Source organism: Pipra filicauda, unplaced genomic scaffold (genome assembly GCF_003945595.2).
Source record: "Pipra filicauda isolate LSUMZ 115617 unplaced genomic scaffold, ASM394559v2 scaffold253_size2546935_pilon, whole genome shotgun sequence".
Classification (NCBI taxonomy): domain Eukaryota; kingdom Metazoa; phylum Chordata; class Aves; order Passeriformes; family Pipridae; genus Pipra; species Pipra filicauda.
The window spans coordinates 1-14,196 of record NW_024104369.1 but is presented as its reverse complement, the minus strand read 5'-3'; the positions used below and the strand labels follow the sequence as shown (position 1 = coordinate 14,196).

The following is a 14,196-nucleotide window of genomic DNA, read 5'->3' as shown; positions in this document are numbered from 1 at the left end:
ACCACCCAGCATCCCTGGGAGCCTGGCCTCTGGGGCGGCCCCTCACCCCTGCCCCCGGCACAGCCCTTGGCCTCACACACCGGACTCTGAAAGGCTCTTTACTGTGTGGCCGAGGCCTCAGCAGCATTTGGCACATTTACAAAAGAGACTGAAAAGGAGATGGCAGCACGACGCTGCAGGAGAGGGGGTGCCTGGCAGAAACATGCAGTTCCTGGGGCAGCGGGGCCAGCTGGGCTGCGCTGTGGGGGGCTCCCAAAGTAAGGGGCTCCCTGATCCAGTCTCACCACCATCCTGCCTGCCTGGCCATGGGGAAATCCTGGCTCACTCCATAATAAGTTAATACAAATCACAGCAAGAGAAATATATACAAGGCGTGAGCCTCTGCCCTCAGCAGTGCTCTGGGCAGGGGCTCCTGCCCTGCCCTGCCCCAGGGCCCCCCTGGCCACTATAAAAATCCAGTCGCCAGCAAAACAGCGACGGTCTCTGACACTGCAGGGGTCCCCACATCCCTGAGGCAGCCCAGCCTCCGCCCAAAGGCTGGAGCCAGTGTCCTGTCTCCCATCAAAACATTTTGTGGGGGATGCACCCCGTGAGCGCAACTCCCGCTGGACAGGCACCACTTGCCAGCATCACGCTGGGAACCACCTGGCTCTGGCAGTCTCTGCCCCAGGATCACCCCGGTCCAGCTTGGGAAAAAGGGGAGTGGCAAGCTGCTCTGGGGTGTAGGAAGGGTGGCTAGGGCAGGGGGACCTTCTGAGGAGGCAGGTTTTGGGAAATGTTGCCTGGGAGCTGCTCTTGGGGCCAGGGTGGGACAGGGCACACATGCTCAGGGGAGTCCCTGCGGGGAAAAGGGCTGTGGGACCTGCTCTTTGAGGAAGGGACATAGGGGACAGGCACTTGGGGAGTTGCTGGGTGGTGCAATGGGGTGAGGGCAGGCATGGGGAGCTGCTCTTGGGAAAGGGGGGCTCAAATATGGGGAGGGAAATGTTAGGATGCAGGATGAGCGTGCCCAGACCATAGGGTAACACGCAGCAGTAGGGGCTCAGGAACCCACCACCCCAGCAGAGCCACTCGCAATGCATGTCCATGGGTGCTGGCCCTTGGGCTGAGTCCCTGTTGAAGGGCTTCCCCAGCACCTCTGGATCTCATGGGCAGCTAGAGCTTTCCCAGACAAGTCCCACATGTCTCCAAGAAGGGTCTCCATCTGCAGCCCCCAGCTGCACGTGGCCATCTGGGGCCGAAGACACAGCCCTGCCTGTCCCAGGGGTTCTGTCAGAGCAGGCTGGGGTGCTGGTGTTGCTCGAGGTCACTGGGTTGGCTTATACCCTCACAGCAGGGCCAGAGCCCGTGGTGAGGGGCACGGTGGAGCTGCAGTCATAGTCCAGGTCCACCACGGCGTGGGAGCTGGCGATGAGATTGTTCAGAGATGGTCCCGTCTGCCGCTCCCGGAAACTCTGGATGTAGCTCTGCTTGAGAGAGGGGGAACAGAGAATGAGAGGGGCTCTGCTCCTGGCTCACTCCACCCCACTCCACCCTAAACTTTGCAGCAGCATTCCCCCTCCTCTCCCCTGAAACAGCCCTGTGCAATCCCCAGCGCTCAGGCCCTCCAGGGGCGGTCCAGAGCAGGGTGCAGAGTCTCATGCCTTCCCTGGGCACACACTTCACACCTTGCCTACCACCTGTTTCTACTGTGCCCACAGTGCTTCGGCCAGCAGTTTTCATTTCCTTCCAAAGGCTGAATTGCTCTGTGGTAGTAATGTCCTAGGTTAGCCCTTCCTGAGCCACCTGGTCCCTGGGATGCCCCAGTCTCATCCCTTGAGGTGCTCAGATGTCAACTGAGGTGCCTGGACACCTTTCCACACTGCGGCCCACCCACATGGAGAAGGAAGGGCTGTGGAGTCTGGGGGAGATCTCTACCCTGGCTGTGGGACTCACAGGGGAGAGCACGTCCCCATCGAAGCGGCGCACAGGGTTGGGCTTGCGGCGGTAAGCAGGCTCTGGTGGGTGGGCTTTGTGCTGGTGGGGTGGCGGGTGGTGGGGTCTCCGCTTCTTCTTCTTCTCCTTTCGGTCTTCCCTCTGCTTGATGCGCATCAGCTGCACCCGGCGTTGCTGCCGGCTGATGATCACTGTGGAGCAGAGGGGCCTGTGAGCACTGGGGAGCACACCCAAATGATCTCCGCACCCAAACCAGTGCCAGCTTTGTGCACTCAAGCCTCCCTTTGAGTGCTGTGCCGCCACAGAGTCCCAAACCCCATATCTGTCCATGCAAACGAGGTGCTGGGAACCTCCACCCCAGTCCCTAGCGTCCCTGGCTCCTCCATTCACCCTGCACATGCAAATCTCCCCCAGTCCCCACACACCTTCTGTATGGGAGTAGCCCTCCCCTGTGACCTTCCACTGGACCAGGACACCCAGTGTGGTGAGGAGTGGCCAGACGCCCAGAATGACCCAGCTGTACCAGCACACGGGGCGAGCAGGGGCCACCTTGATGCGCTCGTAGATGTATTGCACCAGGAGGAAGAGCTCAATGAAGTAGTCGACGGTGACGGTCATGATGGCGCTCCCAAAGACGGCGGTGGAGAGGGTGGTGAAGAAGCGCTGCCACTGCAGGGTGAGGACGGCGAAGAGCATCCCCACACCCAGGAGCAGCGCAATGGGGATCCACACTGTTGGCGGGTGGTAGAATTGCTCCATCACTACCAGTGTGGCCACTGCCAGCAGCAGCCCCAGGAGCAGCCCCACCATGAAGAGGCCAACGCTGCGCACCAGCATGGTGACCAGTCCACACAGGACTCCAATGCCCAGCCCAATGCCCACTGAGGCCTCCACGCTCAGCTGTGTGTCCAGCACCCGCTCCTTGTAGCACAGCATGAAGATGATGATGGAGCCGAACATCAGCCCTGTCAGGAACATGACGGCCTTGAAGCAGCGGTAGCCTATGGAGAGACCACCGCAGTCAGGGAGTGGATGGACAGCACCCCCAGCTCCCCCCTGCCCTTCTCCCTGCTTGCCCCACCAGCTGCTGGGCTGGCCTGGCTCACCAAAGAAGCAGTAGATGATGCCAAAAAGGCAGCACATGGCGCACACCACCGAGGGCACCACCTGGTAGCGACGCTCAATTTCCTGCTGGCAGCTGGGCTCCCACTCCTGGCCTGGCTCGTGCGGCAGCAGCTTGAACCGCAGCGTCTGCACAGTTGCAGTCATGGCTCTGGGGACTCCTGGGAGAGGCATCAAAATCTCCACTCCTGCCTCATGGCTTGCCGGCAAAACTGTGTTCCGGCACCCGCCCCACCTGGTGAGAAAGAGACAAGGGGAATGGAGACACCACTGGCATGTGCCCAGAAGCAATCCCAGCACTCAGCCACCAGAAATCCTGCTCTGTCCCCCCACTGCTATGTGGGAAGGGAGGGAATGGGGGAACAGCCTCATCGGTGGGGGTGCAGACCATCACACAGCATGTGGCTGAAGGGATGCACTGTCCCCAGAGAACCTGCCTGCACCCCCAGGAGCTTCGCGTTGTTTTATAATTTGTCTGTCTTCAATTTCCTGCCCGTGGCTCTCCAGCACCCTTTTCCTGCTCGATTAACGGGAGACTTCCACAACCTGGTATTTTCTGCCTGTGAAGTAATTATGCTCAGTAATTAAGTCACCCCTCAGTCTTCTATTTTTATAGGCTAAACAGATTGAGCTCTTTAAGCTTGTACTCCAAGGCATTTTCTCCAATCCTCTAATCATATTTCTGGCTATTTTTCATCTCTGCTCCAGCTCCTAGTGTCCTTGTAAAAACAAATTGGGCCTCCACACTGGATCCAGCCCTCCCATGCCAACCTATGGGGCCAGAGACGCACCAGCCCTAGATGTTCCTGCTCCTTACCCGAGGGCTCACCCCTAATGCTGCAGCTGTGCCAGGACGCTGAGCAAGCAGTTACTAGGCCCCCCACAGCGCCTACACAGACGGAGGGGTCATAATCCCCTGCAAAGACTGATCCAGCTCCAGTTTAAACCTAATTACAGCGGCCGTCTGCCTGCTCCCACCTGGAGCCAGTTCCAGCATCCCTTTGCCCCCGTAGTCCCTTTAAAGGCTCAGTTGGTTTAGAATGGGTTTATTGTCACTGATTGTCCCCAGGCCAGCATCACTCCTTCCCAGTGCCAAGTTAAAGCAGCCAGTTCAGGACAGCTCACAAAAACAGTGCTCTAAGAAGGAGCAGGGAAGAGGGCAGAGGCTGCAGTCATGGCTCCCTGTTGCCCAGCACCTCGCTGCTGCCCGGCCGGACTCCACTGGCATCTCTTCCCCTGCCACTGGCCTCCTCCCTCCCTCCGGCTGGGGAAGGAACCACCAGCTAGGGCAAATCCCCGTGGGGAAGCCAAGCACAGAGCCTAATCCCAAGGAAGCGGGCGGGCACAGAGCAGGCAGCCAAGCGCGGGGCCCCGAGGGGATGCTAAGCAGGATTGGACTTTACCCGAAGAGCCCAGGAGCGACGAGCCGGCCCTGGCGGGGCTGGGTAATGTTGTGTGGGGTGAGAGTAGGGCTCTGCCACCCCAGGGGGTCGGGGATGGGGCAGGGCACGGCTGGCTGGCCGGCGTGGGGACAGCATGGCTTGGCACGGCTCAGCACGGCCAGTGGAGTGGCAGGAGGGCAGCGGGGTGCTGCTCTGTGCCCTGAGCCCACGCCGGGCCGGTGCAGAGCTCGGGGCAGGGCCGCCCGGGAGGGTCGGTCCCAGCGGGGCGGCGGGCAGGGCTGCGGGCAGCGGCGCGGGCGGCTGGCGGCGCCCATTGGCGCGGGCACTGTTGCTAGGGGAGCCCAGCGCCTGCTCATTGGCGCCGGGACTTACCCACCTGCTGCCGCCCGCCCCGGGCCCCCCGGCCTCCCCTTCCCGCCCCGCGGGGCACGGCGCGGCGGGGGCCGGGGGCAGCGCCCGGGACGCGGCCCCGCCGCGGCGCCCCCCGGTCGGGCCCCACCGCACCCGCCGGGCCCGGGACCGCCGAGGCGGGCGCGGCGTTGCCGAGCGACGGCCGCAAAGGCCGCCGGGGCGCGGGGCCGCCCCGCCCCTCTCTTTGTTCGGGGCGGGGGTCCCGGGGGCCGCTCCGCCAGGCCAACCCGCATGCCCATCCCGGGCTTCGCGCTCGCTCCGCCGCACGAGGGGAGGACCGGGAACCGAGTGCCACAGCCCTTCCCCCAAGGGGTCCGGCGCGTCCCCCGCCTGCCGGACCCCCACGTGCGGACCCCCCCGTGCCGCTCCGCCTGCTCCCACCTGCGCTCCCGGCGCGGCAGCGGCGGCGGCCCCGCGGCGCCAGGCGCTCCCGGCGCTCCCGGCGCTCCCGGCCGCGGGCCCCGCGCATGGTGGCGGCGCGGCCGCCGCGCGGTGCTGAGCGGACAGCTCCGCTGACGTCACCGCGCCGTCACCGCGGCCCGGGGGCGGGGCCTCGCGGCCCGGGGGCGGGGCCTCTGCGGTGGGCGGGGCGTGAGGTGGGGTGTGCGGCGGGGTGTGAATTGGGGTGTGCGGTGCGGTGTGCACGGGCACGTGCACTGTGTGTACATCGGAGTGTGTATTGGGCTGTGCATTGGGCGGTGCACTGAGGTGTACAATGAGGTGTGCACTGGGGCGTGCACTGGGGTTTGCATTGGGATGTGCCCTTGGGTGTGTATTTGGGTGTACGTTGGGGTGCACTGAGGTGTGCGTTGCGGTGTGCTCTGGCGTGTGCACTTGGGTGTGCCTTGGGGTGTGCATTTTGTACATTGGAGTTTGCACTGTGGTGTGCCCTGGGCTGTGCACTGGGATGTGCTCTGGGATGTGCACAGGTGTGCATTGTGATGTGCCCTGGGGTGGGCACTGGGGGTGTGCACAAGCACGTGCACTGGGGTGTACATCAGGGTGTGCACTGGGGTGCCATGCCCTGTGCCATGGGGGACTCAGCCCAAGGCCCTGTGTGCAGCGCAGTGCAGTGCGCTCCGTGCCATGCCACGTGTGCCATGTGCTGGGTGTACAGCGGCTGTGAGGGCTGTGGGCCCCTCAGGATGGTGCATAGGGACAGAGTGGATTGGGGTGCAGGGGTGTGGATGTGAAAACTGCAGGATAACCTCACGTCAGTTGTGCAGGGGGTTGTGCAGTATGCAAGGGACTGTGCTAGGGCCACAGGAATTGCAGTGCCTGCATTCTGATGGGGCAAATGTACACATCAAGGGCACCTAGAGTGGCTGCCCAACCATCCCCCCACGAGTGGATGGGAGATACAGCCATGGCAGGCAGATGTGGGGACACAGTGCTCTGCAGAGGCAGAGCTCTCTGGAGCTGGCGCCTCCTGGCTGTGGCACACAGGGACCCCCGGGAAATCCTGGCAGGGAGAAAGCTCTTGGCAGAAGCTGCCGTTCCCCTGGCAGCCCCTTCCCAGCCCCATGCCAACACTGGAGAGACAAAGGCGGGAGCTGCAGCTGGTAGGGGGCTAGAAGGGGCTGCTGGAGGAACGGCACTGCTGCCTGCTTGCCCCACAGGATCTCCCAAGGCCGGGCACAGGGACCCTGGGCTCAGCCACTGCCCAGGCAAGCCCTGGAGAGACATGTGCTCTGAACACAGCTTATTCTCCATGCAGGTTTCCCAGGCTAAAAGTCTGAAAAACTCATTATTTTCTCTGATCTGTACCTCTGTCTAAATATAAGTTCAGATCAACAGCGTCATTTCAGAATGAAACCTCTCATCACTCGTGTAAAATGATCCAGGTTTGTACAAGGTGGCTAAAGTTACATATTCCAACCCATAAAGGAAATTAAATACATCTATTTCTATCACGTTTCTCTGTGTACAGAAAACAGGATCCTTTGTTTTTTATATGATCATGCCTGGTTTTTTGACCTTTGTGCATGGAAAATCTTTGCTCATTTCTTAGTTCTGCATCTTTTCCCTTCCGGTATCTCCTCATCCCATTGCATTCTCTCTGTTTCTAGTTTTTATATGTTCTTCATTAAACTGCCGTCCACGTGACTGCCTTTGCCTATTGCTTGTCTTGGCCTATTCAGGAGAAAAAAGGCCTATGAAAATGAGCCGAACTTGGATGATGGTCTAGTATCTCAGGGGGGTGAGATGCTGCCAACCGCTTCTCGATGAAAACAGGCTGCTTTGTTTCAGAAAATGAAAGAGATCCTGGAACTGAGCGGGCCTCCGGCTGCCCTCAGTGCCCGCAGTGCTCTGTGGCTGCTGGTGCTCCCAAGGGCAGGTGGGCTGCGTTTCATGGGGAGGGTGGAATGGGTTCCCCACCAGCCAGAGTAAATGCAGAGGCACTTGAGAGTCCCAGTGCCTGTGACGCTGCTGGAAGTGAAGCCATAGGCTGGGAATGGGCGGAAAGGCCAGGTCCTCCTTCTTGTCCTTATTCAGTAATGCCTGGCACTGAGTGGCCATGTAGGGCTGCTGTCCTTGTAGCTTCTGGGTTGGATCATTCCTGTGCTGGAAGCTCTGTTTGTGCAGCAAACTCTGCTCCAAGACGGTTTTTCCAGCTCTGTCTGCCCGGGGGGCTCTTTCTGGCAGCCGGTGCAACAGTGTCTATGTGCTGCAGACAGCTCATGGTGGAATGGTGACCCAACCAAAGGAGCCCACTTTGGTCCAGTTTGACTCACATGATAGGGGTCCCTGCTGCTGGTATTTCCTACAGTTTGCCTGTCCTCTGGGATGGTTTGCTGCTCTGCATCCAAGGGGTTTCCAGCTGGCATACCTGGCGTGCTCAGCTGCCAATTGCAGCCCGCGGCTCACGCTTTGCTGAGGCCAGACCCTCACCCCTCATCCACCCACAATCACTGGGCACCTCCTGAGGACTTTCAGGTAGAGCCCAGCGCCACCACCCACATCTTTTGGAAGACCCTCGGGCAGAGATTTGGGGAACGTGTCGCTTGAAGCCCACCATGAAATCACCAGCGTCGTGGTTTGGGCTGTCCCGGGGAGGAGACACACGGCCCCGCGGCGGCCACCCTGTCCCGGGCACAAAGGGCCGGGGAAACGCGCCCTTAAGCCGGCTCAGGTGCCAGGTGCCAGGTCCCCGGCGGACGCGCTTTCCGAGCCGAAGGGCGCTCTGTGGGCGGGGGAGCTGCATTGCTGCCCTACAGCGCCGGGGGTGCACACGACGGCACGGGGCAGCCCCGCCACGCCTCCCCTGCTCCGGCCGGTGCCCCTCAGGGGTGCGAAAGGTCCCGGCCGCGCCCTCGGGGGGTCCCCGCCGCGCGGTCTCCCAGCAACCTGGACCCGCCCCCAAACCGCCCCCGCCCTGCGATTGGCTGAGCAGCCGCGTGACGCGCCTCCCGCAGCACGGCCCATTGGCCAGAGCGGGTGACGCGAGCGGGGCGGGGCCAGTGGGTGACACGTCGGACGGCGGCGCCGCCAGCGGCCCCCGGAGCCGTCCCCGGTCCCGGTCGTGGTCCCGTCCCGGCCATGCGGCTGTCGCTCGTGCTGTCGGTGCTGCGGCCCGCCGGGCCCGTGGCCATCGGCGTCTCGCTGGGCTTCACCCTCAGCTTGCTTAGCGTCACCTGGGTGGAGGAGCCCTGCGGGCCGCCGTCGCACCCCGCCACCCGCCCGCGCCCCGACGGCGGCCCCGCGCCGCCCCCCGGCCCCGCCAACGGCAACGCGGCGCGCAGGCCCAACGCCGTGCCCGCCGGGCTGGGCGTCGACAGCTGGGAGCCTCGAGTCGTGCCCTACCGCCCGCCCAGCCCCGGCAGGGCCGCCAAGAAAGCTGTCAGGTGCGGGGGGGCCGGGCCGGGCCGGGCTGGGGGAGCTGGGCCCCGGTGAGGGCGGGCGGCCGCGGCTCCCCGGGCTTTATGTAGGGGTAACTGCGGCCGAGTTCGGGGTGCCCGGGTGTGGGCGTGTGCCTGCCGGGCCGCGGCAGGGGGTCTTTCCAGGAGGCCCAGCGATGTACTTTATCCTCCCTGCAGCCACCTAGGATTTTTCTCTCTGCAAGCGCCCTCTGCCCCCCCTTCTCCTTACTCCCAGCCCTCAGCAGGCACTCAGAAGAGCCTCTTGCCCACGCTGCTGCCTGCTGTGCGAAGGTTGCCCTCTGTGCAAAGGTTCCCTGCTATGCGAAGGCTGCCTGCTGCAGCACGTGCTGCCGGGCACCCTGCCACGGTCCCCTCCTGCCTGAGCAGGGACCCCTCCCGCGGTGGCTTGTCCCCACCCGACTCTGCAAACTCCAGCCTGCTCCAGAGCCGGCTGCAGCCCCGTCTCAGTGTCCCCTGGATGACAGGGGGCAGGCAGTGAAAGGGCCTCCTTGTCCTGGCGAGGTGGTGGGCGGATGAAGGGGGCTGAATGGGGCCAGTGTGTACCAGGCAGCGGCTGGGGGACGGGATGGGGGGGGTCGCTTCCTGCCGCTGCACCAGGCTGGGAGAATTAAACCTGAAAGTCATTCTGAATGTGACAGCTGGGGGCCGTGGTGGGGAGGGGGACACAACCAGCCCCTTGCTGGCTTCAGCCACCTGTGTGGGGCCTGACTTCCGCAGGGAGGGCAGCAAGGACTCTCCTGCCTGCCTTTTGTAGGGCAGTATGTCTGGTAAGGGCAGCAGGAAGGTGCTTCCCAGTTTGTCTGTCCTGGCTGGGGCTGGCCTCATAGTGTGGGTGCCTGGTGGGTCATGTCTCTGCTAGGGCTAGGGTGTGCAGCCCTGTTTCCTGCTTTTAGCTGTTTTCAGCCTTTTGAGAGCCTCTGTTTTAAGCTGGACTAGCCAGCTCGTGGGAAGGTCCTCCATGGTCTCAGGTTGACGGGGGACCTCAGCAGAGTGCTCTGCTGTGCCTCTGGTATAGTGGCAGCTGGTGATGCTGGGGTGATGTCTTGTGTGCATGGTTGAAGCCCGGGAGCAGTTCCTGCAGAGGAACCGAGGTTGGTGCCATTGGTTGCAGCAGGGAGGGTGCAGGCTGAGGTGGGGTGCAGTGCCCTAGAAGACATTGTCTTCCTCCTGCAGGACCCGATACATCAGCACAGAGCTGGGGATGCGGCAGCGGCTCTTTGTGGGTGTGCTGACCTCCAAGAGCACACTAAACACCCTGGGAGTGGCTGTCAACCGCACTCTGGCCCACCGCCTGGAGCGCCTGGTGTACTTCACGGGCACACGGGGCCGCAAGGTGCCCCACGGCATGGTGGTGGTGACACACAGTGACGAGCGGCCCATCTGGAACATGTACCAGACTGTCAGATACCTTCTGGAGCACTACGTGAACGACTTCGATTGGTTCTTCCTGGTGCAGGATGATACCTACACAGAGGCACACCGCATCAGCCGCCTGGTTGCCCACCTCAGCATCGACACCCACCTCTACCTGGGCCGTCCCGAGGAGTTCATCGGTGGGGACACTGAGGGACGTTACTGCTACGGAGGGTTTGGCTACCTGCTGTCCCGCAGCCTCCTCCTGCTCCTTCAGCAGCACCTGGAGAGCTGCCGCAATGACATCCTCAGCGCCCGGCCCGACGAGTGGCTGGGCCGCTGCATCATCGACTACACAGGTGTCAACTGTGCTGAGGAACATGAGGTAGGTCCTGCAGCAGAGATGTCCTGGGAGGACTAGCCCTTGCAGCCTTATATCCTTTGAGCTTGCTGTGCTGGCATCTGCTGGGGTGGGAGTGCAGGCTGGGGCTGGCTGTGACCTATCTCTCCTGACTGGCACAGGGTCTGCATTACCACTATTTTGAGCTGGGGAAGAACGTGGACCCTGAGCGGGAGACTGACCTCCGTTTCCAGAGCGCCTTCACTGTCCACCCTGTGCTGGATCCCCTCCAGATGTACCGGCTGCACAAGTACTTTGCACAGGTGGAGCTTGAGAGCACCTACCAGGAGATCCAGCAGCTCCAGGTGAGACTTGGCTTGGCTGGGAGGGTCTTGGTTCCATCTGTCATTCCCGTGGGCTTTCTGGTTACTCTGCAAGTTTCTCACCTGATCCTGCTGTGGGACATGATCAGTTGAGCCCATGTGGCTACAGAGGCAGTGGTGCTGTCTGGAGAGCAGCTTTAGACCTAGATAGGTCCTGGAGAGATGGTGGTGGTTCAGGGTGATGAGGCAAACAGGGTACAGAAGGCAAACAGGGTACAGAAGTCTGTCAGCAAAGGCTGGGTAGGGTGGCAGAGCAAACCTGAGGTGCTGGATGGGAATCAGGTTGAAGGCAGAGTTGTTCTGACACTGCTCTTTGAGCCAGCTCTGGCAGATCTCTGAATATCAGGAGTCAGCTTGGCTGCTGCCAGAGCTGGAAGACCTACTTGTGTCTTGGCTGTCACTCTTCCATCTCTCCTCTTGCAGATGGAGATCCAGAACGCCAGCAGCCTGTCTGCTGATGGGGACCACAGCGCCACATGGCCCATTGGCATCCCGCCCCCATTCCAGCCCAAAACCCGCTTTGAGGTGCTGCGCTGGGACTACTTCACTGAGGAGCAAGTCTACGCCTGTGTGGATGGCTCCCCCAAGTGTGAGCTGCGTGGCGCGGATCTGGCAGACGTTGCTGACGTGGTGGCCACGGCCATGGAGGAGCTGAACCGCAAGTACCAGCCGGTGCTCCATGTCCGCAAGCAGCAGCTGGTGAATGGGTACCGGCGCTTCGACCCCACACGTGGCATGGAGTACACACTGGACCTTCAGGTGGAGGTGGTCACCCAGAAGGGGCACAGCCGCTCCGTCACAAAACGTGTTCACCTGGTGCGGCCCCTCAGCGAGGTGGAGATCATCCCCATGCCGTATGTGACGGAGGCCAGTCGCATCAATGTCATCCTGCCGCTGACAGCCCACGACCGGGACTATGCTGCCCGCTTTTTGGAGGCTTATGCGGCAGCCGCTTTTGAGAGCAGTGAGAATGCAGTGCTCACCTTCCTCTTCATTTATGACCCCTTTGAGGCCCAGCAGGTCACCCAAAATGACATCTTCGCCTCTGTGAAGGCCCAGATCACTGAGTATGAGCGCAAATATGCGGAGGTAAAGATCCCATGGATCAGTGTTAAGACAGACGCACCTTCCCAAATCAAGGTCATGGACATTATCTCCAAGAAGCATCCCGTGGACACGCTTTTCTTTGTGGCCGGCGTGGGGACGGAGGTCACCATCGACTTCCTGAACCGCTGCCGGATGAACACCATAAACAACTGGCAGGTCTTCTTCCCCATCCACTTCCAGGGCTACAACCCAGCTATTGCTTACCACAACCAGGTGCCACCTACCACGCTGGACCTGCTGCGGGACGTGGGGCGGTTCGACCGGGATGTCTTCCACGAAGCCTGCTTCTACAACGCCGACTACATGGCAGCACGCACCCGCATGGCAGGTGATGTGCAGGAGAATGAAGACATCCTGGAAACCCTGGACATCTACGACATGTTCATCAAGTACTCCAACCTCCATGTCTTCCGGGCTGTGGAGCCTGCCCTGCTGCAGCACTACCGGCACCAGGCCTGCAACCCTCGGCTCAGCGAGGAGATCTACCACCGCTGTGTGCAGAGCAGCCTGGAGGGCATAGGCTCTCGCTCCCAGCTGGCCATGGTGCTTTTTGAGCAGGAGCAAGGGAACAGCACCTGAACTCTGGGGTGGAGAGAGGCTGGCCCTGCCATGCCATGCCATGCCTGCCTGCTCACCTCACCTCTTCTGCTGCCCAAATCTGTCTTCCTTCTCCCAGCAGCTGCAGGGATTGCTGGTACCCGAGCTCTTGACTTGCCCTACTGGGGCTGCCTGGACCGGGGTCTGCCATCCCAGGGTGCCTGGGTCTTTCTGGAGTGGCCATGGCTGTGCAGACCCCGGGGCAAGAAAGGGGCAGAGTCACTGAGCTGCAAGCTGGAATGCCTGGCTCCTCATCACAGAGCTGCTGGCTGCTGGCCCCATCCCTTTGTCCTGTCCCTACTGCTCAGCACAGGGGAGATGGGCTGCCCTGTCCCTTGCTGTCCCCCCTTGACTGGGGAAATGTAGAGCCCAAGGTTCCCCTGCTGCAGGGCCATGACTGCCACGGGGCCTGGAGTGATCCTTCATGGTTACCCCAGTGCCCTGGGACAAGCCTGTGCCCTTCGCTTCTTTGGAGCGTTGGCCTGGTTGTGCAGAGAGGGCCATGTCCCTGTGCCTGCCACAGGCTTGGGCAGTGGGATGGGGCATGTCCCACCCCAAAAGAGCAAGAAGGAGGTTGGTTTTTGGGCTTTGCCACTTGGCAATGAGCTGGAGCGTTCCTGGCTGGTTGGGGTGTGGGGGACTTGGCCCCTGGGGCCGGTGGGCGCAGGGGGTGCTGGAGGGGATCCTGCTGTATTCACGTACCGTGAACTGCTCCCCATGGGAACCGTGACCCAGGCCGCTTTGGCCTTCGCAGTATTGATAGGACGTCGGAGGTCACAGCCCTCAAACGAGAGCCTCCTGACAGAGGTTGGATCCCTCCCCAGTGTGGGGCTCGAGGGACGTGGTGCCTGACACTGGTGGGCATGGCAGAGGGTTTGGCTGTGCATCTCCTAAGGAGAAAGTGACTGAGGAGCCTCTCTCTGCTCCTGGTTTGTATTTAATAGGGGAAAAGGAGGGGAAATGGGTTGCATTTACACTAATAAAATGGAGAGATGAACTAGTGAGTCTGGCTGATTTCTTTCATGGAGCACCTCTGGGTGTTCCACTGCCACGTCTATGTGGTGGTAGGTACTGGCTGTTTGTAAAAACTCTGGGTGCAGCTGGCTGGACAGATTCCTCACAGGCATGCTGCTTTTCCCATGCACCTGCAAACATCCTCTACCTGAGCTGGGAGATGACTGCCTCTTCCTGGGGAGACTGCAGGAGCCCATTTCCTTACGGACAGGGTGGCAGATGCTGGGCCAAACAGACACTTGGAAATATGTGCTTGAAACCCTAGAATCATGTACCTCCTCTGATGCCCACGGTCCCTCAGGCTGTCCTGCTATAACTACCTGCTACCAGTCACTGGTGGTGCAGCAGGATGCTGAGCCCCTTGCCACAGAAAGTCCTTTGACTGCTGTCTTTCCTGTTGCTGTAAGCTTGTGGTCTCACTGACCAGTCCTCAGCCCTGTCTGTGCATGGAAGAGCACCAGTGAGGGGCTGGTGCAGCTGTGTGTCCTCCTGCATGTGCTGTCTCTGTAACCGTCTTTGTGGTCTGTGCGTGAGTAATGTGGGACCCCTGCCACTGTCAGAGTGCAGGCTGGCTGCCCAAGTAGGGTGAATTCTGCCCTCCAGCATCTGGGATCAGTTCTGAAGGAAACTCCCAGGCCAGGCCTCGACCT

At 61.4% G+C, this 14,196-nt stretch overlaps 2 protein-coding genes across 3 annotated transcripts; one reads left to right on the top strand and one right to left on the bottom strand.

Annotated features, from left to right (window-relative positions):
* Positions 1-82: 82 nt before the first annotated feature.
* On the bottom strand, positions 83-5,314 carry TMEM198 (transmembrane protein 198). 2 transcript variants are annotated; one of them, XM_027734177.2, is made up of 5 exons: positions 5,253-5,314; positions 3,042-3,292; positions 2,361-2,936; positions 1,936-2,126; positions 83-1,466 (listed from the first exon to the last, which is right to left on the bottom strand). In XM_027734177.2, the coding sequence occupies exons 2-5, from the start codon at positions 3,229-3,231 to the stop codon at positions 1,320-1,322; spliced, it is 1,104 nt and encodes a 367-aa protein (XP_027589978.1). In that variant the 5' UTR covers positions 3,232-3,292; positions 5,253-5,314; the 3' UTR covers positions 83-1,319. The 2 variants fall into 2 exon arrangements, with proteins under 2 accessions (XP_027589978.1, XP_027589979.1); XM_027734178.2 differs by lacking the exon at positions 5,253-5,314 and adding an exon at positions 4,461-4,543.
* Positions 5,315-8,354: 3,040 nt separating this feature from the next.
* CHPF (chondroitin polymerizing factor) lies at positions 8,355-13,529 on the top strand. The gene is made up of 4 exons (XM_027734199.2): positions 8,355-8,716; positions 9,926-10,490; positions 10,628-10,810; positions 11,252-13,529. The coding sequence occupies exons 1-4, from the start codon at positions 8,412-8,414 to the stop codon at positions 12,512-12,514; spliced, it is 2,316 nt and encodes a 771-aa protein (XP_027590000.1). The 5' UTR covers positions 8,355-8,411; the 3' UTR covers positions 12,515-13,529.
* Positions 13,530-14,196: the final 667 nt, after the last annotated feature.

Excerpts from the sequence above, each read along its gene's own strand:
- TMEM198 (XM_027734177.2), bottom strand. The coding sequence starts at position 3,231 with ATGCCTCTCCCAGGAGTCCCCAGAGCCATGACTGCAACTGTGCAGACG. Across the intron at positions 2,937-3,041 it reads CATCATCTACTGCTTCTTTG|GCTACCGCTGCTTCAAGGCC; the intron begins GTGAGCCAGGCC and ends GTCTCTCCATAG. Across the intron at positions 1,467-1,935 it reads ATGGGGACGTGCTCTCCCCT|AGCTACATCCAGAGTTTCCG; the intron begins GTGAGTCCCACA and ends TCTCTCAAGCAG.
- CHPF (XM_027734199.2), top strand. The coding sequence starts at position 8,412 with ATGCGGCTGTCGCTCGTGCTGTCGGTGCTGCGGCCCGCCGGGCCCGTG. Across the intron at positions 10,491-10,627 it reads ACTGTGCTGAGGAACATGAG|GGTCTGCATTACCACTATTT; the intron begins GTAGGTCCTGCA and ends TGACTGGCACAG. Across the intron at positions 10,811-11,251 it reads AGGAGATCCAGCAGCTCCAG|ATGGAGATCCAGAACGCCAG; the intron begins GTGAGACTTGGC and ends CTCCTCTTGCAG.